Source organism: Selaginella moellendorffii, unplaced genomic scaffold (genome assembly GCF_000143415.4).
Source record: "Selaginella moellendorffii unplaced genomic scaffold, v1.0 SELMOscaffold_21, whole genome shotgun sequence".
NCBI classification, from domain to species: Eukaryota; Viridiplantae; Streptophyta; class Lycopodiopsida; order Selaginellales; family Selaginellaceae; genus Selaginella; species Selaginella moellendorffii.
In genome coordinates, this window is record NW_003314282.1 from 1,271,352 (window position 1) to 1,295,086 (window position 23,735).

The 23,735-nt window shown below is 39.4% G+C and overlaps 2 protein-coding genes across 2 annotated transcripts; both read right to left on the reverse strand.

Moving 5' to 3' along the window:
* Positions 1-322: 322 nt before the first annotated feature.
* On the reverse strand, positions 323-721 carry LOC9641665 (copper transporter 5). The gene has a single exon (XM_002973350.1). It carries the CDS (start codon positions 719-721, stop codon positions 323-325), a length of 399 nt encoding a protein of 132 aa, XP_002973396.1.
* Positions 722-11,973: 11,252 nt separating this feature from the next.
* On the reverse strand, positions 11,974-12,390 carry LOC9637948 (copper transporter 5). The gene has a single exon (XM_002973351.1). It carries the CDS (start codon positions 12,388-12,390, stop codon positions 11,974-11,976), a length of 417 nt encoding a protein of 138 aa, XP_002973397.1.
* Positions 12,391-23,735: the final 11,345 nt, after the last annotated feature.

Below are 23,735 nucleotides of genomic sequence, written 5' to 3' on the forward strand. Positions count from 1 at the left end.
AGAATCCTAGAGTGATATCTAAGGCTTGTTGCAACTAAATTTCATTTTGAAACCCAGAAACGAAAGAAGGGAGAAGTTCTGGCATCTCTATTGTAACTTTAATGAATCCATCAGTAAGGAGAATTACCTGAGTGAGTGCCAAGAGCGAGAAATACCAAATCTTGGCTTGCAACACAAATCTCAAGCCTTGATATAAGCATACAAGATTGGGATTTTGCATAAATAATAATAATAATAATATATACTTCATAAGTTTTTAAACTATAAGAATGTCTATAATTTAAACACATGATTAGATAGAGAATATCTTAATCTTAATTCTCTAACGCCCTGGCACAATCCTTGACGATTCCAGGGGCCAGATGGCGTAGAATCCAATGCACAATCCCACAGTGATTGCAATGAAGATCCCTACGTTGAACGACATAGCCATCATCATTAGCACGTAGCTCGTGGTCACATAGGCGCCATGCATCCCCACCGCAATCAGTATCGCCCCGTCATGGTGCTTGGGGTAGTCTGTCTGCGGATTCTTGCACATGACTGGTCGTGGCGTGGAATAGGCAGTGAGGATCATCCAGTGCTTGTGGGCAATCCATTCGTGGAGAGCTCCAAGCCCCGCAGTCAACATGAGCATGAACGCGTAGTGGACTGGACTATCGGGCACCCAGCTTGGGAAGAGAAGTGTGAACTTGATCCGCCAGAAGAAACTCATATCCATGCTTTTCCTTTCTGATGTAAACCCTAAACCAAAATTCATAACCTTTTTTATAAGGATGGGAAATCTGACATGCTCGTCGCAATTCCAACCTTACGAAGTTTCACAAGGCTGTGATTTTTCGAAACTATTTATGTTTCGAATGGTGACTCCAGGACGATCTAACAGATGAAATAGTGGCATTGGCTTGACACATGAAGAGTTCATAGCGCTACTCATGAATTCATTGATAAGCATTCGTACTTCTCTTTATCGCAATTTTATTTCTCATTCAGATAGGCTACAATCTAGCGGGAATGGACTCTTAGAAGTCTCAACTTTGCGTTTTTAGATCCCCTTTACCCGACGTGCTGAACGGGAGGAAAAGGAAACTTTAAGTACTCAACGTTTCAGCCGCGCCAAATGATGGTAGAATTTTAAAGATTTTTGGTTATCTTCGGATTCATCACAACAAGTTTGGTCAGATCTCTCTCAGGATAAAGCGTCACTCAGTACATCTAGAAGCTTAGACGGTTTATCTCTGACATCAACGATGCTGCAGTGATTCTCTGCAAGGATTCACTTTCTCTCCGGAGCAAAGAAGAATACTTGTGCAGTTTTCAATAGGTGCGAAGAAGCTCGTAAGCTGCTTGCTCTTAGCCAGATAAGACAGTGTAAGACTTCGTTTCAGTCTGGTGTCATTTTGCATGGTATGTTTCTTATGGAGTTGTTTTACAGGTACAGGAGCAAGAGGGCTTGATGAGAGCTTCTTTTCTCCACAGCCGCATAAGCATTTTGCTGTGGAGGCTCTTCATAAGTTTTGAAATCCGTGTGGATCTGTAGCCACCGGTGCATGAGTACGATCTGCTTGAAAGCTCACAACTGACAAATTTGCATCAGTCTCCTTCAGCTGTGAAAGGCTTCTCACAAGAAGTGAAGAATCAATGAAATGGATTAGAAGGTGCATTTTTCTTTTTGTCATAACAGTACGGATCACTCTTGAGCTCATGAGTTGAATAATTGACTTCATGAGTTAAGCTCAATTTTTAATTGTAATTTAGTACAAATATTACAAACTTTAAAATATTAAGGTTATGGAAAATTTAATAATTTCACAACTCTCTACACATTATTGTTCTAAAGGACACTTCTTGTTCTAACAATTTAAATATTTACTACATGCTATAATAGAGATGTTTATTAAAAATATAAATTAAAATGTTTGCAAGAAAAGTATCCTTGTCACTTCCTTAAATTTGTACTTTGTGCTTTCTGGCTAGTAAATGTCAAGTTTTTTATAATTTCAAAATTATTAAATTTAAAATAATATTTTATTTAAGGCTATATAACCATTTGAAAGGAAAAAAAATACAACTATTGACATAAGCTTATTGCATATAAAAGAGAGACTTAGTTCTTCTCTAAAATACATTCTTGGGGGGTTTGTCATAATATAATGTCTAGAATTTATAAATCTTCACTCGTACTCTTATTCAAAAAGAGGGAAATACACATAAATGTTTATGTGTTCTAATGTTAGTAATTTTAACTTTTGTAATCTTTCTTTTTGAAGTAGTAATTCAAGGGCTAAAAGCTATAATAATCATTCCATTGCACAACATAACTAAACTATACAAAAAAAAGAAAAAGAGAATAATGAATATAGTGATTATAAGTTGGAGATAAATGTAATGATAAAGGGTGTAATAAATTGGGTGAAAAAGAATTCTCTTCTATTTGTTTCAGAAAACTATAATTCCATGACTTTTAAGAAATATCTTATATTTTTTCTAACTTCTGATGGAAATAATAACAATGATCAGTATAATAGTATATATGCTTTTGCGACACACTATAACATCACGTATCTAAAAGACTACTATGAAATATTTTTTGAGATGGTAAAGACAGAAATGGAAATATATAAATGCTATGAGAAATATTGCAAAAAGAGCATTTACAAGTATATAAAATGAAAAGTAAAATGAAAAATATTTTTTAATAATTTTATAAAGTATAATAAGTTTATATTATTAATAGAGAATAAACATCGATAATCTTAAAAAATCTAATTAATTCCAAAAGTCTTCTACAATTTAACAATAGCAAAGTTTTTTTCATGTATATAAATATCCACTTTAGGATCTTGGTGCATATAGTATATATGCTTGTAAGGAGTATATGCCTTCCTATGTTTCTCGTGTTTCATAAAGTCTGTACTGTACTTTATGGAGATAATCTCACACTCAAGCATTTGAATTAAACTTATTTTACCCTACTTTTGCTTGGAGACAGTACCAATAAATTTAATTGGGATTAAATCATAATAGTTGTATGTTTTTAATTTTTTCTTGATTTTCTTGTACATCCACATGTGCACACTTTCCAAACCTGCTCTTAGGCATTTCAGACAATGCTCAAGAAAATTTACCAAACCCATGTAACCATTTGTCTTGTTTAAATAAAAAGTAACACATAGAACACTGGAGATAATATAAGCACTCTTGCTATATCTGAAACAATATCTTGAAGAAAATATTAACATCACTTTTGGAACATTAAAGTCAATCTAATTCTTTTAGAGACATCATAAGAAGAGGACTCATGTTTAATTGCACTCAAGGTCGCAAATGAAAAAGCCTCACAACACCCCCTCAAAATGAAAAAGATAATTGTTGTCCTCAAGCTGGATTTGCTTCTTGAGGCGCAAGCGCTTGGTGGACTCACAGTTGGATTGCATCTGCTTCTCCTTTCACAGCTTCATCAGATTCTCTTCCTCATCGTCTTCGTTGCCAGCTTGGTCTTGGATCAGGAAGTCTGGTAAGGAAACAGAGTCTCTGTGAAGTTATGGCTTTGCATTTCGAGGTACTTACGTTGCTCCAAAGCTCCAGGAACTTTGGAAGGTTTGAGGAGAACTTACCTTCGACTTCTAGGTGAACTTCTGGCATGGTGACTCCTGATAGATCATCGACCTGAGGTACAAAGACAAAACTTCGAATCTCATCTTTGAAATCACAGGCGATTCCTCCGGACAAGTCACTCAAGAACTTGAACATGGCGAGAAAGCTCTCTGCAAGAAGAAACCTCTGTTGAGATCTTCTCATTCGCTCGAGGAAATAGAAAAAAGAATGGAACCTGTAGTATCATTCATCCAGGAGAAATCTCTATGAGCACATTTTCTCTCGTGTCCCTCTTTGTGCTCTTATACAACTAGCTTTTCTCCAAGATTCACGGCCAAGATCAATTGGACCAAAGATTTATTTTTTTCCTGTCTAGTTGCAGTGAATTTGATTTGGTCGGGCCCCATTTGTCAATAGATATCAAAAATAATTCGGCCCCACCGATAAGGCAAAACTTTGAGCGCGGTTTTTTCAAACGAAAAGCATATTCCCCATACACTCGGACATAGATCACTCGGATTCCATGTCTCGAGTTTCCTGGCACGAAGATTATACTAAACAAAAACTTGAAAGCAGCAACGCTCTTGGTTCCTCTTCAACAAAACCCCGTGATGCGGGATCCAACCTCATCACCACCAGTTCGTCGATCTTTCAAACTCATAGATCGCCTCCAGAAAACGAGAGTAGAACGTCAGTGCATGAACACTCGAAACTGAGACGTCTTTCTCGAGTTTCCTGGCGCAGGCATCTGTCGAATATGATCCTAAGCACTAGCTCGCGTAGAACACGCACCTCCTCTTAGCGATATGAAGCTCCGACGACGTTCTTGGACCGCCCCGAGGCACTGGTTTCGGTCAGCTTGTCGTCCATAAACTTGATATCAATACTAGCGGCGATCCATTCTTGAAGTTCACGGATAAACGTTACGTGTTTGCCCATTACCATCTCATCCTGCTGCCAGAAAGAGAACTCGTGAGATTCCAAAACTAGACAAATAATTCTCCAACCTTGAAGCTCGGCCCCGGTGGAGGAATCCCTGCTGTTGGAAGAAGTCCCAAACGTGAGATCAGTAAACAAAGAAATGAAGCAGAACTAAAGGAAACCTCTCACCTTTGAGCTCAGCCAAAGCTCTGTGAAGTGTATATTAGAGAACGTAGTACTCCGCATCTAGAAAAACTGGTGGAGGAACGAAGAATTCTAGCAGCCGGGGCAAAACCCAGAAAAAGCGCGAGCTCCTTCTCGGGAACGACGATCGCCTGCCAGTAAATCGGATCACTTTCCCATGTCCAAAAAAGTTTAAACAACACACAAAGAGAAGTTCCACGAAAAAATCACACACAAACTTCCATGGTGAAAAGAATCACACACAGACAGGAAAAACCAAGTTCCAGCTCAGAACTAGACACGAAAAGAATCACACACAACCAAGAAAATCCAAGTGCTAAACGAACTAGACAAGTTCCATGGCACTGCTAAAAACTCTTACTCGTTCTTCTTCTGCTAAGAACTAGACACGAACACAAACAGGAAAAGCCGACGTTCCATGGAACTCGAGACGAGAAAAATCTTACCGGAGGCCGAGGTCTCTCTAGGCGCCCGTTGTTTCCAGCCCTCTTGCATCGCTCGATTAACCTACATTGCCTCTATAGTTGCAAATTCGCCAAGGCCTTTGATTTGAAATGCCGTGGCAGCCGCGTTTTCTTGATGCTTCGAGTGGCAAATTCGCGGCCAAAGCCCAGGCCTTTCCTCGATCGGAGCCGCGTTTTCTTGAGCCCTAGCTCCGGAGGAGAGGAGAATGAAGTCGATTCTCGTTCTCTTCCTTCTCGTGTCTTGTGTCTCCATTCTGCGGCTATGGCTCGAGAGATCTCCTCGCTCGCCTCCTCGGCAGCGCGGATCGATCTTCGAGCAGAATCTCTCGGCGGCAAGCGCGGGATCGGCATCGGCATCGGCATCGCCAACCCCATCGGCATCGCCATCGGCATCGCCATCGGCATCGCCATCGGCAAGCGGGTTTTGGATCGGCACCGGCTCTAGTGTCGCGTCTTTCCTCGCGAGCGTCCCGGTTGTCATGATCGCTTACGACTACCCTCCTCCACCGCCAGCTCCAGCGGGCCAAGCTCCAGGATTCATCGCGATACTGTGCTCGGCGTCATTGGGCTTTCTCAACTTCCTGGCGACCACTGAAAAGTGGATCTTCACCACGGCGGAGTGGTCGGCTTTCTGTCGCTGGAGCGCGACCTTCACAGCTCTCGCCTACGGCATCTCTGCCGCTCAGCTCGTCATCACCAGGAAGTCGCTACCGAAATTCGTGAGGGGGATTGCCACACCCATTCTTTACATCATCGCGTGTGTTGTTCCATCGATCTTTGGACGAGCTTTCCGTCATGACTCCCACGGCTGGGCTTACGATGCTTTGGCCGTCACGTATGGCATCTTCTGGGGTCTCCCGTTTCTCATCAGGTTGTTTGCTTCCTGGGCACGCTTGTATGTCGGCGTGTGGGCGGAAGGGGCAGAGTTGGGCTTCACCACGGAGCCAAGGTTCATGGTTTCATCGATGCTCAGCACCATAGCTGCTCTTCTTTGGGTGTTCTACAGTGACACTGTCGAGCACCATGATGGACATTTTGTGATTTCCATTGTGGCGTCAATTGGTGGAGCATGTGTTTTTCTTGGGCAGCTCGTCGTTCTACTGAGAGGGAAAGAACGTTGAGAGGTCCGCCTTGTGAGTGTGTAAGGAGCCCTGGCTCTTGCATTAATCTTCTGCTGCACACTAATAAATGTCTCGTTTAAATAGTCTTTTGTTGCAAAGAGCATGTTTAGGGACTCACCAAGGGGAAAGAATTAAAGCCCCGGGCTCTCGTGATCCCGGCAGGGTTTTCCAGGAGCTTCTCGGTTTTTCTTCGTTGCGTTAAGTTTCCCAGTCAAAGACGAGCAATGAGGGAATGAGAATGGTGCGCAGGCTGGATGAGAAACGCTACAGGAACTGGTGGGATGCTTGGGTGGAACTCTAGCGCAGTGGGGAGCCTTTCAACTCCGAGTACTGATGCTTTGGGCAATCCGTGGTCCCTGAAGGTATAAATAGAAAGAAAGCTAGCTAAAGGCTAAGTGCTTGGCCATAACAAGATAGTGTGGTAAAGTTAATTGTTATAACATAATAATTTCTTTTTTTTATAGTGGATATGCCTAAAATATGCTTGAATATTATTTAAGATATTTTATTATCTAATGGTTGTTATTCATTTAGATTAATCTTGTACTTATAAATTATAAATATGTTTATAATTTATAAACTTTTCTAAACATTTTTAGTATATTCTAGTTTATTCTACCATTTAATGGTTGATATTCAATAAAATTAATCTTGTGTTTATAAATTATAAACATGTTTCTAACTATAAACTTCCATTGATTAATTAGATTAATAAATATGAATAAGACTACTATTAATCAGACTAAGCGTTGCTAGTAAATTATTTCTATAAAAGATCTCATTTCAACTTTGAAAAACATTAAATTACCATTGGATGTTTAGGCTTTCTTAAGATATATGTTTAAAATATTTTTAAACACACATAAATTGGTTTCATATCTATATAACATTGGTTGAGCACATTTATCATAAATATTTTATATTTTTTAAGTAGATTAAGTATGGCAAACAATTTATGATAGTAGTTTTGGGGGGGAGGTACACCTCCCAAGAGAGGAGGTGTATCTGGGATGGGTGGCTTGGCAAGAAATTATATAAGCCTACAAATATAAAAAAAAAAATATGTGTGCTTAAATTGTTATGACTTACAAAATAATATTTTGAGCATAATATTTTTTAATGTCTACTACATATGTATAGAAAAATCCATATCAATGTTATATATACAATTTTTGTGTTGCATAAATTTGAACTTTACATCAGATCTTTTTACACATTTGCAAGGTTTAGATTGAGTGTGAATTGTATTTTGAACATCTATTAGATATTATAAGCTAAGCTCTCCATCACTGCATATTTAAAGCACTTTCTTTGATGAAGGTAACAAAAAGTGCTGTCCATATTAAGTCCAAGTGCAATAAATTATTGTAATGCCAAAAATATATTAGTGCGCACTGCAATCAAAATATACCTCAAAACTACGAGAAATGAGGTATAGCCATGCAAAATGAGAGGCAAATAAAAAATATGTAAAGGAGGAGAGAGATGATCACAATAAAAAGATCACAAATTTACACTCACTAATACAAAAAAAAAAGACCCTCACTAAATTTGCAATGACATCATATTATATGAGATGACATGGTATTAGTCTTGCATAGTAGTTTGAGGTGTCATACCTCATGTATATATGGGATATCATATCACAAAAATATTATACACACAATCACATTTATTGTTTATATAGCAAATAAAAAGTGTTTGTGTGCATAATATTTTTGCATGTAAAGAAATAAATCCACACTTATGTAATTATAATGCTCCCATGTGCAATCACATTTTTGCTTCTATAATTAAGGACACAATATTTTATTGTGTGTTGTTGTGAATTTAAATAATTGAAGAATATTTGAAATTAAAATATGTCAAAATTAAAAACATAGAACATGATTCATATTTTGTAATACTTCAATATAAAGGCTTATATTTTATTAACAAAATTAAACCATTTGGGGTGAAAAATTGGCTCAATTACATGCTTCTCCATTCTCTCAAAGATCTACTTCCGCTAAATTGCTGGCATTGGGATCAGCATTGCACTAGTGCTGCTCAGCTTAATTCATGTGATGATTGAGTTGGGATAAACACCCTAAACACCCAAAATAGCAGATTTGAAATGGTGAAGAAATGCATGAAAACTTCACATTTTCAACTTTGCAATGTAGCTCAGATGGTTAGATGGTAAAGTGCTTTCTTGGCACTGAGATTGATGCTGGCATCTTTAAATATTTAAATGCATTTTGACCGGTGTTGACTATGGTTGACCATCAAGGTGATAGAAGCGCAGGGCATCAATTCAAACAGGCTGAGTTTCATTGGCACACAACTCCAAACACTCATCTCATGGTCTACACCAGGAGCTTTTCTTCCTTGGCATAATAGACCTTAACCACGTTGGGGTGCCTTGCTACTTTAGACCAGGACGATGAATAAACTAGAAGTCTCCACAAATTGAGAGACATTGATGACAGCTTGGACTTCACGAACTTGAAGTATGAGTACCATCTGTAGAGTGGATCATTATGGGAAACAACCAAAGCAATGACTGGCCCAACAGATTCATCCATCCTTCTTCTCAACTTTCAATATGTGTGCCTGGTCAGCCTGTAAATCCCATTGAGGTAAAATAAAAGTGAAAGATATCTACAACAAAAATGCCTTGAGCGCTCTTCCTCCAGGGATTCATGGGCAGTGACCACAGCGGGAAAAGACTTCGATGTCCTGCCCAGAACTCGTCCTAAAGACATCAAGAGTGTCCAGCAAGTGAGTTAGATGGATGCAAGAGGTAGGAGAGCTATATACATGATTTTGAACTGAGATTTCCAAATCAAATATGGACCAGCATGCCTTTACTTTGGCTAAACAAAACTTAAAGTAATATGGGCCTATTAATATTATATCCATCCACCGTGAGAAGTCTTTTAAAGTATAGCATGCAACCACCATTCCTCTAGGAATCCTGGAACGATTTGACAAATCCAGGGGCCTGAAGGCATAAAATCCAATGCACAATCCCACCATGATCGCGATGAAGACCCCCATGTTGAACGCAATTGCCATCATCAGCGTGTAGCTCGTGGTCACATAAGCACCGTGCATCCCCACTGCCATCGGGATCGCCAGCGAGCGTGCTTGGGGTAGTCTCTCTTCAAATCCTTGCCGGTGGTGGGTCCTGGCGTGGAATAGGCAGCGAGGATGTGGGCAATCCATTCGTGGATAACTCCGAACCCCGCAATGAACATGAGTGTAAACACATAGTTCATTGGATCATTGGGCACACAGCCCGGGAAGAGGAGCGAGAAATTTATCTGCCAGAAGACATGCCCTGAACGTCCATGGTCTCTCTCCTATGTTATAGCTAACCTGCTCAATAAACACAAAACACAGTTTCCACATAATCGACCTGCTATATTGCAACAGCCAAATCAACTTTGCAAGCATTCCTTCTGGCTTCTTGAGTCTTTTTCCTACAATATGCATCTAATTATCATTTGTTATCCAGTGCAATTGCTTATTAATCTTTTGCTGCAACTTCACTCGGTAATCTTTTCTTTTGAATTCATTGCCCAAAAATCTGATTGGTTCTTTGGTTCTTTATTGAGTACTCAGTGACAGCATTGTCAAGTGGGAACAAGAAAATGTGAAGGTACAGTCTGAAGTTTCCTAAATTCTTCCTCTTCCATTGCTTAATAATAAAGCTTAGAGAAACTCAACCCACTTTAGATAAAGTAGGCACCAGGAACTCAATGGAACTTAAAGGCTGTTCATCCAAATCTCTTTTTTCTTACAGTTACTGTCGAGTCTGAGTCATGCAACACATGCCCACCAACATGCACTGTTCATAACAACCAGGTCTACAGCTGCATCATGTCTTGACAACACTGTCAGCTCCAAACCTCGCAGCATATCACTTACCCTAAATAAATCGTCAGCAAGAACAACACAAGAAGGAGAAAATGTACCATAAGAATGACTCCCGGAGACTTCCCCCATCATCTGGCGTATGCTCTTCAACCTACTGCTTCAATTTCCGCCAGGATGTGCAGCATTATACAGCTATGCCTCATTCACAATCAAATTCTCTGCATTCCACAGCCACAAAACAAGTTCCTTCTAATTGAGCTTTTTCAAAAGAGGTGGTGCCTCCATGTACCTCACCTAAAACTGGCAAAAGAAAACATCATCAATAACAAAAACACTAAGAACAAAAAAGTAGCTTGTCAAATGTGTTTTGCAGGCTTTGATTGTAGACACCCTCAGCCTATAGGCAATAAAGGTGGGTATCAGGAAGCCCTCACACAGCTTTATCAACATTGGCAACCCTAGAAAGTAAATTAGCCAAATGTTTTTAAGAACTCAAGAGCTTACCTCTCTGATCACGGTTTTTCCTCTACTGCTCTCTGTCAAAAACACTCCACAAGCGGTTTGTCCTCTCACTTTGCAACCTGTTTGAAAAATTGTTTTTTTATTCCTTCTGAAGACCTGCCTTTGATCAAACTCTGAAATTCAAAGGCTTGAGAGGCTGCCCTCGGTGCATAGAAGTCTATTCAGTCCTTTGATCTGGTCTAACTTCTTTTTGACAATGTTCTTGCCTTCTTTGCAAATCGTTTTCCTTCTTGATAATTTCAAAGCACTTGAATTAAGCAAGCACTCAATTACCTAACATCTTGGCATGCCTCACATCCAACTTGATGACTAAAACCTCACTCCTACAATATTTCTTTTCCATAAAAATCTAGGGAGTCCACGTAACTTCAGATAATGAGCCTCAATTTGCTTCTCAAGCCCAAAAAATACATGAAACCTAATGAAATGCAACACATATTACTGAACCATCCTTATTAGATTCAAATTTAGATTGGATTATAAGGCCTTTGCTATTTTAAATATATAAAAATGATATCAAAATACTTATATTTCTAAGACCTCTCTCCCAGTCTCTTGGAAACCTAAGAAATACCCATTGAAATGTTGCTATATGATACTATAGCTTGAGTCCCAGTTGTAGAGGCATAAATGTTTGAGTCCCACATTTGATGGACTCACCACCATCAATCGAAACTGATTTGCAAAAGGTGATATAGAAAGAAATGAAGTAGTTCTTTGTAAGTTCCAGGTCCCTATGGAGATTCATATGCTAGGGCCACTATTGAATCGGATTTAGAGTCCTGGGAGATGGTTTCTCAGCTCAAGTACTTGAGGACAATGCTGGCTCTACACAACTACGAGAAGGCCTTCATGGGTGTTTCTCATCATCAAGTCGGTGCGTCAACTTGCCTCTCAAGTCATGAAAGCCATCATGGAACCGCTGCAGCTATTGTGGTGTTTCTTCCCCGTTCTTGGCAACTTTTGTTCAAGGGACGCAATCTCTAAAATCCCTTAGAATCCTAGAGTGATATCTAAGGCTTGTTGCAACTAAATTTCATTTTGAAACCCAGAAACGAAAGAAGGGAGAAGTTCTGGCATCTCTATTGTAAGTTTAATGAATCCATCAGTAAGGAGAATTATCTGAGTGAGTGCCAAGAGCGAGAAATCTCAAGCCTTGATATAAAGCATACATTTTGTTATATACATAATAATAATAATAATATATTAAGTTTTTAAACTATAAGAATGTTTATAATTTAAGCCCATGTTTAGATAGAGAATATCTTAATCTTAATTCTCTAGCAAGATGCTGGCCCTGGCACAATCCTGGCACGATTTGACGATTCCAGGGGCCAGATGGCGTAGAATCCAATGCACAATCCCACAGTGATTGCAATGAAGATCCCTGCGTTGAACGACATAGCCATCATCATTAGCAAGTAGCTCGTGGTCACATAGGCGGCATGCATCAACACCGCAATCAGTATCGCGTCCTCATGTTGCTTGGGGTAGTCTCTCTGCGGATCCTTGACCATGATGGGTCCTGGCGTGGAATAGGCAGTGAGAATCATCCAGTGCTTGTGGGCAATCCATTCGTGGAGAGCTCCGAGCCCCGCAGTCAACATGAGCATGAACGCGTAGTGGACTGGACTATCGGGCACCCAGCTTGGGAAGAGAAGTGTGAACTTGATCCGCCAGAAGAAACTCATATCCATGCTTTTCCTTTCTGATGTAAACCCTAAACCATATGAAGGAATTCTCCCTTTTTATAGGGATATAACCTTTTTTTATAAGATGGGACCAAATCTGACGTGCCGTCCTATTTATGTTTCAAATGGCGACTCCAACGATCTAACAGATGAAATAGTGGCATTGGCTCGACACATGAAGAGTCAACATTACTCATAGCGCTACTCATGAATTCATTGATAAGCATTCGTACTTCTCTTTATCGCAATTTTATTTCTCATTCAGATAGGCTACAATCTAGCGGGAATGGACTCTTAGAAGTCTCAACTTTGCGCTTTAGATCCCCTTTACCCGGCATGCTGAACGGGAGGAAAAGGAAACTTTAAGTACTCAACGTTTCAGCCGCGCCAAATGATGGTAGTATTTTAAAGATTTTTGGTTATCTTCGGATTCATCACAACAAGTTTGGTCAGATCTCTCTCAGGATAAAGCATCGTGCAGTACATCTAGAAGCTTAGACAGTTTATCTCTTGACTTTAATAGCTTTTAAGATCTTATTGTGACATCAACGATGCTGCAGCGATTCTAAGAATGCTTGTGCAGTCTTCAATAGGTGCGAAGAAGCTCGTAAGCTGCTTGCTCTTAGCCAGATAAGACAGTGTAAGACTTCGTTTCAGTCTGCCGTCATTTTGCATGGTATGTTTCTTATGGAGTTGTTTTACAGGGACAGGAGCAAGAGGGCTTGACGAGAGCTTCTTTTCTCCACAGCCGCATAAGCATTTTGCCGTGGAGGCTCTTCATAAGTTTTGAAATCCGTGTGGATCTGTAGCCATTGGTGCATGAATACGATCTACTTGAAAGCTCACAACTGACAAATCTGCACCGTCTCCTTCAGCTGTGAAAGGCTTCTCACAAGAAGTGAAAAATGGGCCTTCATAATGAAATGGATTAGAAAGTGCATTTTTCTCTAACATCTTATCAGCTCATGAGCTAAAGAGTTGACCTCATGAGTTAAGTTCAATTTTTAATTGTAATTTAGTATAAATATTATAAACTTTAAAATATTAAGGTTATAGCAAACCTAATAATTTCACAACTCTCTACACACTATTGTTCTAAAGGACACTTCTAATTTAAATATTTATTACATGCTATAATAAGAACATAAACTAAATTTTTTGCAAAAAAAGTATCCTTGTCACTTCTTTAAATTTGTACTCTATGCTTTTTGGCTAGTAAATGTCAAGTTTATCAGAATTTAAAAATTATTAAATTTGAAATAAGATTTTATATAAGGCTATATAACCATTTGAAAGGAAAAATAAAAGCTATTGATATAAACTTGTTGCATATAAAAGAGAGACTTGGTTTTTCTCTAAAATATATTCTTGAGGGGTTTATCATAGTGTCTAGAATTTATAGATCTTTATTCGCACTTTTATTCAAAAATAAGGAAATACACACAAACGTTTGTGAGTTCTAATGTTGGTAATTTTAACTTTTATAATCTTTATTTCCAAAGTAGTAATTCAAGATCTAGAAGCTACAATAATTGTTCTATTGCACAGCATAACCAAACTATATAAAAGAAAGTAAGAGAGGATAATGATCACAAGTTGGAAATAAATGTAATGATAGAAGGTGCAACAAATTGGGTGAAAAAGAATTCTTTTTTATTTATTTTAGAAAATTGCAATTCTATGACTTTTAACAAATGCTTTATAAATTTTCTAGCTTTTGGTGGAAACAATGGCGATGATCAGTATGATGGTATATATACTTTTGCGACACACTATAACATCACGTACCTAAAAAACTACAATGAAATATTTTTTGAGGTGGTAAAGACAGACATGGAAACATTTGAATACTATGAGCAGTATTGTGAAAAGAGCACTTGCAAGTATATAAAATGAAATGTGAAATGAAAAAATGTTTTTTTATTAATTTTATAAAGTATAATAAATTTATATTATTGATAGAGAATAAAAATTATTAATGGTCTTAAAAAATCTAGTTAATTCCAAAAGTCTTTTGCAATTTAGCAATAGTAAAGTTTGCTTGATGTATATGAATATCCATTTTAAAATTCTAATGCAAGATATTGTTTAAGATATAGTATATATATTTGTAAAGAGTATATGCCTTCTCATGCTTTTTGTGTTTCATAAAGTCTAGATATATGTAAAAAGGAAGGTCTTGAATGACAATTATATATTCTCCATCTTTTGTTTTAATTATGTACTCCTTTACAAGCATAGTGATATACTTTGTGGAGAGAATCACACACTCAAGCATTTGAGCCAAATTTATTTACCCTACTTTTGCTTACAGATGGTATCAATAAATTTAATTGGGATCAAATCATAATAACTGTGTGTCTTTAATTCTTTTTTGATTTTCTTGTACATCCACATATGCACACTTTCCAAACCCACTCTTAAGCATTTAAGACAATGCTCAAGAAAATTTACCAAACCCATGCAACCATCTGTCTTGTTCAAATAAAAGTAGCATATAAGATACTAAAGATAATACATATTTACATCAGGCACTCCTACCATATCTAGAGCAAAATCTTGAAGAAAATATTAATATCACTCTTGGAGCATTGAAGGCAATCCAACTCTTTTAAAAACATTATAAAAAGGAAATTCATGTTCAATTGCACTTGAGGTCACAAATGAAAAAGTTTCACAACACCTCTCAAAATGAAAAAGATGATTGTTGTGTAGAGGTGAAGATGGATTTTTTGTTGAGCTTGGAAATGGTGGAGATTTATATAGGAAGCTTTTGGGACCAAAAGTAAACTTCTTTCGAACCATTAAAACAGATAAGAAGAAATAAACTCTCCAACAATAAAAATTCTTTGATTAATATATTACATTTCAATATCGGGAATGACGTTTTATTATGATATGGCAATATATTGAATCATAATTGTCAATCTCGGTAATTACAACTTACTATTAGACACAACTAGCTATAAAGTTTCAAAAGCTAAAAACTAGTACATAATTAATACGTAGCCTTATTTTATATAGCTGGCTTGCCATATATAATAATGGCAAACACACACATGTTAGGCACTAGGTTAGGATAATAGGATAAAGAAAAGGGCCTTACAATCAAATGATCACCCCTTGGCTTAGGGTGTAAGGGATAAGATCCTAACATTGGTATCGGAAACCAGTTCGATTCTCGTGGCTAACGAGTGGGGTAAGAATATTCAACATGGTGGATCTAGAGGGAGAACCAAGGTTTGGTAGACCCTAAGAGAAGGACCATGGTGACTGGAGGGTGGCCTAAGTATGATCGCGGACGATTATTCCCTGACGAGGGGAGGATTGTTAAGCACCAGGTTAGGATAATAGAATAAAGAAGGGCTCTGCAATCAAGTGATCAAGTTGACGCTCGGGGACTATATTGAGAAGCATACTTGCTTGATTAATTGTGTTTCAACAAAGGATCCAGATCAAAACAAGTCCTACAAAGAGTTTGGAGGAGCTCTTTGATGCGGTTCATTGACTTAAAAATGACAAGCACAAGTCTCGCAATCAAGTGATCACCCCTTTAGCTAGTTAACGCTCGAGGACTATATTGAGAAACGTACTCATTTGATTAGTCGTGTTCCAACAAAGGATCTAGATCAGAACAAGTCCAACAAAGAGTTTGGAGGAGCTCTTTGATGCGGCTCATCGACTTGATAATGACAAGCACAAGTCTTGCAAGTGTTCACAAAGTCCTTCTATTGAGAATTGTTGTGATGATCATCGTGGACACAAGGATGGGAACAAGCATCACAAGTTGAAGTCGGTGGTGACTACTTTGGATGCAAAGGGGTCCAAGAAGCAAAAGTTCTTTAAGAAGAATTATAGATATTGTCATCATTGTGGCAAACTTGGACACAAGAAGGCTGATTTTCCACAGTTGAAGAACAAGCAATAGGACAAAAAGAATGGCTAATCTTTTACTCACGGTAAGTCAGATATTAAAAAGTTGCAAACTTTGCAACGTGAGGATGACGAGAATGACCATTCCGGTTGGAGGAAGCGACTTTCAATCATTGCTCGTTAGCTCAACTATATATGGAACAAGATGGCGCTTAAGGATACTCGTGAATTAGCTTTAATGCTAGAGGGTGTGTTCCGTAGCAATCCAGTGCAGATTTTATTGGATAGTGGGAGTGATGGCAACTTTGTTTCGGCAATGTTTGTTGCGGAGCATGGCCTGGTCACACGAGGAGTTCTTCCATACACGGTGGAAGGTGCAGCTACCTCTGCTCAGCATTTCGATGCTTGTGTCGAGGGGCTGAAAGTGTTGGTTGGCAACACCACACTTGTGGAGACTTTTTATCTCACAAATATCCATCATGTGGATCTTATTCTTGGGATGCCATGGTTGGTGAAGGTGGATCCAGAGATAAAGTGGAGTATTAAGCATGTCTTGTTGGAGTATGGTGGCGTTAAAGATGTGTGGTTTGGCGAGGGCATTCAACCACCAGTTGTTATACTCTTTACTACATCTTTAAAGTGGGCTTGTCGTAATAGAAAAGCAGTTTCGAGTTACTTGCTTTTTGTTTGTGACTTGGGGGACTAAGGCACGTGTGGGGGAGAAGCAGTAGTACGGGATGTACTTGATGAGTTTTCTGATGTTTTTCCATCTGAACTTCCTCATGGGTTGCCTCCATTACAAGGTGTGGAGCATGGGATTACATTGGAGTTGGGGATGCAGCCAATTTATCGGCATCCATTTCAGTTAAGTTATGTGGAGGAGCATAAGGTGCATTTGTGCAAGGTTCCTTTATTACTCCGAAACAGCAAACTTTATGCGAAGAAGAGCAAATGTGAGTTTGCAAAGTCGGAGGTGGAATATCTAGGCCATATTGTGACATCTAAGGGTGTCAAGACGAATCCAAAGAAGGTGGCTGTGGTGGAAAATTAGCCTACACTGACTACAATGGCTGAGTTGCGCAGTTTTCTTGGTATAGCTAGTTACAACCGATGTTTCCAGCATAAGTTTGCAAAGGTGGCTATTCCTTTGATACGGTTATTACGCAAGAATGTGCCATTCGAGTGGAAGAAGCCACAAGAGGAGAGTTTTGTGGCGCTGAAATGATTGTTGAGCAAGACTCTAGTGCTTCGCATTGCTAATCCATCAAAACCTTACGAGGTGATATGCGATGCGAGTGGTTATTGTCGCGCATGTGACTTTGGGTATCGAAAGTTACCTGTTGACCAGTCCTTACGGACACTCTTACCTTACTGCCACGATGGCAGGAGGTCGGTATTGCTGGACCCTTTATTAGTCCCTCTTGATCAAGTGTTAGTAAACTGGACTTTGCATCTGTACTTGGTCGGATGAGCATAAGGAAGGAATTCCTAAGTGTCTATTTAGCTGAGCATACTCGGCCCGGCTTGTTAGTTCTCTTTTGCTCTGTCTTGCACTGGCTTGACAAAAACCCTCGCGTATTGAGATTGGTCCCTCAATATCGCTACATGATAGCTTACCGTGTCTGCCAAACACCCTCGCTATCATGCCCTTTGTGTTAGTCTCATTTCGGTCCCAAATGCTATTTATGGAAAGTGTCCAGATTTGCTCATTTGGCATATCTACGGAATGTAGAGATCGTCCTGAATATAATGGTGTTCGTCCCGTGTCCAAATTTGCAATCTAGGGACATTCCATATTTAGTAAGTTTCGAGCTTGTCCCAGAGACTAACTCCTGATACTAAGGGAGGCTTAGGGTGAAAGCCCAAAGCGTGTGTTCCTCAAGGGGGGGGGGGCTATGGGGGGTTCCAAATGTATAGTAGGGATAGTGGGTAGGTCGGGCATGGCCGACCAACCTGAGGCATAGTTTAGCTCCCGCTTGCGTGCCTGTCCTTGTTCTGCATCCGGCTTGGGTCTAAGCCCAAGCTCCACACCATACTAGCTGGTGGAGTACCCATGTCCTTGCATTAGGCCACCGGTATGCCGAAATTGCACCAGACTCCGTTTGGCTCCATTTTGCGTGCTGGTCCTGGCATTGGGATGCTGGCTACTCTAGGACTGTTCCAAGTCGCTCCGGGCCCCTGTTCCTTCGCTCCTTGGGCTTTATGCTCGGGAGTTGCTCTGTGGTTCGGTTCCATCACTCCTTGGCTCTATGTTTGGGAGTTTGGCACCATTCCTTCGTTTAGTGGCCCAAGGCCCTGAACCTCGGGTTCCTATGGACACGTGGTATGGACACGTGGCATCTGTCACGTGGCACAAAGAGGGTTTAGGTTCCGCTTCATGGTGTTATCCTATGGTAAATCACCATAGGATAAAGGGTCAAAACCACATGCGCTACATTTGGTATCAGAGAATGAGTCTCAGCGAGTACTATACAATGAGATTGGGCAACTAGTCTCGTTGCAGATCCGAGTGGGTACACGTTTGGTGCAAAGGGTTTACATTCGTTCCTTGGGTATGGCTTTGGTTACCTTTTGTACCTAATAATGTGAGCTTGCTCTTGGGCTCATATGATGGAATTGAGTTGTTCCGTTAGCACGAGTTTGAGTTTGGACTCGTGTGTGAGGCACATTAGCAACTCGAGGTTACACTTTGAGTTGGCAGGATTAATGTTAGCCTATCGGTGGTTCCATGAGTTGTTCCTTGTACCGTGGGTAAAAGCAAACTTTTCCTGGGTTTGCTATGAGTGGTAAATAGGCTGGTCCGTAGCTAATTAGCACGGCACTAGTGGATCCTTCTTAGGCATGATTACAAATGGATCAATCAAGACTGTAGGGATAAGTCTATTGATTTCAAGTAATTGTTGCTGTGCTCTCTCATAAACTTTTCTTGGATTGGACTGAAGGTTGTGCGAAAGCGAGCTTGAGGTTTAGTCAAAGATGAGACCAAAAAGAGAGTCATCGGGGACGAAGGATCAAATACGTAAATCATTTTCTCTTCTTGGAGAGATGATTTGCAACGAGGTGTTGACTCATTGCTCATGTTCATATTATGCAATCAAGATTCCCTACCTTGATGCATCTTGGAGATGATGGTCTTACAAATGGTGAGTTATGGGATGGATAGTGGTGAAACACTATACCATTTTGTCTAGGCTTGCTATTGGAAGACTTGGGTTGCAATGTTCAATTCTTTTCCGGAGAACCTTGCTATTGCTCTTTGAATAGCTTGGTGTTGGATTAGTTTTGGGTTTGGTCAAAAAGAGAGTAGCATGAGCTTGTCCGTGTTGTGAACAAAAGTTAGTGGTGTTAAATGTTGTAAATCTTTATTGATGGAGTGTGATATTTATGTTACATTTTGTCAAATCGAGTTGACACTTGATGCTCACATAAACCTTTGAAGTAATGACATTGGCATTGCTCGTGGTGTTGCTTGATTGATGATCAAGACATTGTGATTTCCATATCATATTCATGTGATAATGAGCAATGTGTTTACGAAGTTGCTTGGTTAAACGATGATCAACCCCAAAGTGGTTGATGGAGAAGCTAGTCTACTTGCACGAAGTAGCATTGTAGTAGCTTTGACTAGATTCTCAATAGTGGTCCATTATGCTAAGCTTAAGTTGGTACCTTGTTTTCTTGAGGGTTTACCCATAAGGTGTTGGAAAGGGTTGTAACATTCATTTGCTATAGCTTAGTAGTTAATCCATTAACACTTGGAGTAGATTGTTGGATGGAGAAAGTGTGTAGTTGAAGCATTGACATTGCTAACACTTGTGTTAGTGGAAGTGGCATTGTTGTTTCAAGTGACGAGGATTTTCCTTAGAGCTTGATTTTCCATGTCATTTTTCTTGTTAGTGTTTTGGCTTCACATTGTATCTTGAAGGTGATTGAAAAAGAGTGTAGTGCAATGTTGATATCCGAAGATGTGGTCTTCGTGGTCAAGCTTTAGATGTTCACTTTGCATTTTTGCGGATATTGGTGTTGGATATCGGAAGAATGGGCAAAAAGATGTTCGAGGCTTAAGCATACTATGGGTCATGAGAATTGGTGTCAAGGTGAACTTATGTGAAGTTGTTAGTAGGAGGAAGTTGGTTGAGTCTTGAAAGTTTGTATTCCTAGACTGAGAGTCATTCTTTCTCTAGGATGGAAAATTTTCCACAAATTTTTTTAGGCTTTTCCAATGGCTGATCTGTTGATCACTTTGTCCGAAAACCTTTCCGTTTCGTAAGCTAGTACAAACTAGTGAAGGGGTTGGAGTTGACTTAGGTTAGCTTAGACCTTGTAGGTAGTTTGTATGATGCGACCCGAAAGGGATGCTAGCTTTTGGGGCTAAGGCAATTGAGTTGGATAGAGTCTGGAGTTGGTATAGAAAAGTGGCTATTGCGCTTTTCTAAGAAGGGTGACCCTTGTGCCTTTCTTTTGTAGCATTATGCTTGGTGGCAGGTTGCACCCTACATTTCGTTAGACTCTATGAGAGTAGTGAGCTCTCACTGATCTTGACTTGGTCTTGGTAGCCTTGCGCCTCGGCTGAGGATAGTGATGTCCAACTTAGTTATTTGCGGTGAGATGTTGGTACCCATATTATAGCTTTGTCTAAGTGGAGGTTGTGTACCGACATAAGTCCATCTCATGGTCTTCACTTGAGTTTCGACTTAGTGTTGATCATGTATAGCTAGCCTTTTCAATGTATGCTCAGAGCTATTGACTAGATGTGTTGGTGAGCTTATTGCGGTTGAGTTGGATTCGAGTGGTCATTTAGTTTGTGCTTGTCTATGAACCTTTATCTCGTTCATGAGGTATTACGTTCATGTTGGACAAGTATATGACTCGATGGCATGAGTTTAGTGTTTGGGTCTTGTGAAGGCAAGTTGAAAGAGTGATTGTTAGTTGCTTTGTGACTAGTGATTGCTTGTAGATTTTGTTGAAGACTGTTACACTTGCTTCACTTGATGATGATTCAGTAGTGATGGGCTTGTTTTATCGGATGGTGTTGCGGAGGATCGTGTCATTAGACTTATATGGTTTTCCATATTGGTATGTTGACTCTACCTCTGTTTATATCATTTGGTTGCATTTAGTTCATAGTATTGGATTTCATGGAGTCTTGGATGTGGTGATTCACTCCTTGAGGAAATGTTATCTGTAACTGAGTATTGTTGAAGGATTAGTCTCGGATACTAAATAAAGTATCTTCGACTTTGATTAGCTTGGTTGCTAAAGAGTTTTGAGTGGTGATTCACTCGTGCTTTCTTTTAGCTTTGTTATGATGTTGATGACATTGAAGTGGTGCCTTGTCGTTGACAATATTGATATTGAGATTCAAGTGAAATGAGATGTCTCTCTCTCGATTGATATTGAGTTTCATTAGTCTTGATAGAGATAGTGTTGATGATTTGGTTATAGCTTTGTGTTATTAGCATTCGCGCATTTGCTAGTTAGCAACTAGGTTGACGTTCAAATGAACTGAGTGGCAAGTTTGAGTTAGTTGTGTTCTAGACGAGATTATTTAGTAGGGGTTGAGCTTTGGCTTTTCCTTGAAAAGTGATTCAGTCGTGAACTATGCTAACTCTACAAGTGGAAGAGTTAGTGATCAATATTGAAGTGATCAAATCCTTATTGGATTTGAGTTGAGATATATTAATCATTAATGATTCTTCTTGTGCTTGTTATGAAGTGAATTACGTTTTGCTATAGATGGATTCATGGAGGATCATTTGGTGATCACTTATTGAGCGTAGCTTCGTTATGCTTAGCTTTTGGATTGATGCAAACATACTCTTCATTAGCTTTGGCATTATGAAGTTTAGCTTATGGATGTGTTGAGGAGGATATTGTGGGTTGTACCATGATTTCTTCTTTAGCATTGAAGTTGGTTCATACGAAACTTGTGATCATTGTTAGACCAAACTTCGCTATAGGCTTCTTCAAGCTTTTGGTTCCTTGAGTTTTCATGCTCATTGTTCCATTTGTTAGAAGTTGTTGGGGAAGGCATTTTGACTCATTAGCTTCAATATTGAAGTTAGTATTTGCATATGGCAATCATTGGTGATGATTGACTATCATCTAGGATAGTTGATTATCTTTATCAAAAAGTTTTGTTTGATTATTGTTGATATAGAATGATTCACTGTTCTTCAAGATAGTAGATTCTTTCTTCAATGATGATTCAGCATCTCTTTATTGATGGGATGATTGATGTTCTTTCATGATGGTTCGTTGTTCTCTTTGATGGCTTTTGGCTTTTTGCAATACCACATGTTCTTTGTGGTTTGTTCTGGATTGGTCTCTTGGGTTTGAGACGTCGGTAGGATGTTACTGACACTTGCTTGAGCAACTTTAGTTCCTTGGTATTATTGACCGGGATCTATAAAGATTAGCTAGTGCAATAGTTGGTATGAACGAGTGTTTGTTGGCCATGCAACATTCATTCTATTCTGTTGATTGTTGCTCGAGTTAGTTCTGATAGATTGGGATGTTATTTCCTTCGGGTGATACATTCGCGAGCATTTTGCTTGCCAGTCGATGATACTTTGTGTTCTTTTAGTTATCTTTTGTAAGTTGTTTAGCCCTCTATCTGCAATCTTCAATGGTTAAGTTTCATCATTGAGTTTCATTGATGATATACTTGCTATTGAATTTTGTTGGATGGTGATTCCTATGTTTCCCAAAAAGATGGTCTTGGTGGTTCCTATCCTATAATACTAGTTTATCGGATGATAACTTATTTGGAATACTTTTGTGTTTTAATCTAAGATATATTCACTGATAATTAAGACTCTAAGATATCATTGTTTCTGACTTTGATATTGTCCATCTATTGATCTTTAAGTTTGGGCCAGTATAGGCAGACTGGTTTCGGCACTTCGTGTGCATGGTGAAATCTCTAGTCATGGGGTAGCTACTGTAGACTGGTCACATAACCCGCTTCTCTGTCGATGTTCCTTATTCCGTTAAAAGGGCGTGACCGTGTAAACAACTCTAACTGGAAGGTATTGCTGGACTTTGGGTATCGAAAGTTACCTGTCGACCAGTCCTTACGGACACTCTTACCTTACTGCCACGATGGCAGGAGGTCGGTATTGCTGGACCCTTTATTAGTCCCTCTTGATCAAGTGTTAGTAAACTGGACTTTGCATCTGTACTTGGCCGGATGAGCATAAGGAAGGAATTCCTAAGTGTCTATTTAGCTGAGCATACTCGGCCCGGCTTGTTAGTTCTCTTTTGCTCTGTCTTGCACTAGCTTGACAAGAACCCTCGCGTATTGAGATTGGTCCCTCAATATCGCTACATGATAGCTTACCGTGTCTGCCAAACACCCTCGCTATCATGCCCTTTATGTTAGTCTCATTTCGGTCCCAAATGCTATTTATGGAAAGTGTCCAGATTTGCTCATTTGGCATATCTACGGAATGTAGAGATCGTCCTGAATATAATGG

Bases quoted from the DNA above. Each gene is read 5' to 3' on its own strand.
- LOC9637948 (XM_002973351.1), bottom strand. From the start codon at position 12,390: ATGGATATGAGTTTCTTCTGGCGGATCAAGTTCACACTTCTCTTCCCA.
- LOC9641665 (XM_002973350.1), bottom strand. From the start codon at position 721: ATGGATATGAGTTTCTTCTGGCGGATCAAGTTCACACTTCTCTTCCCA.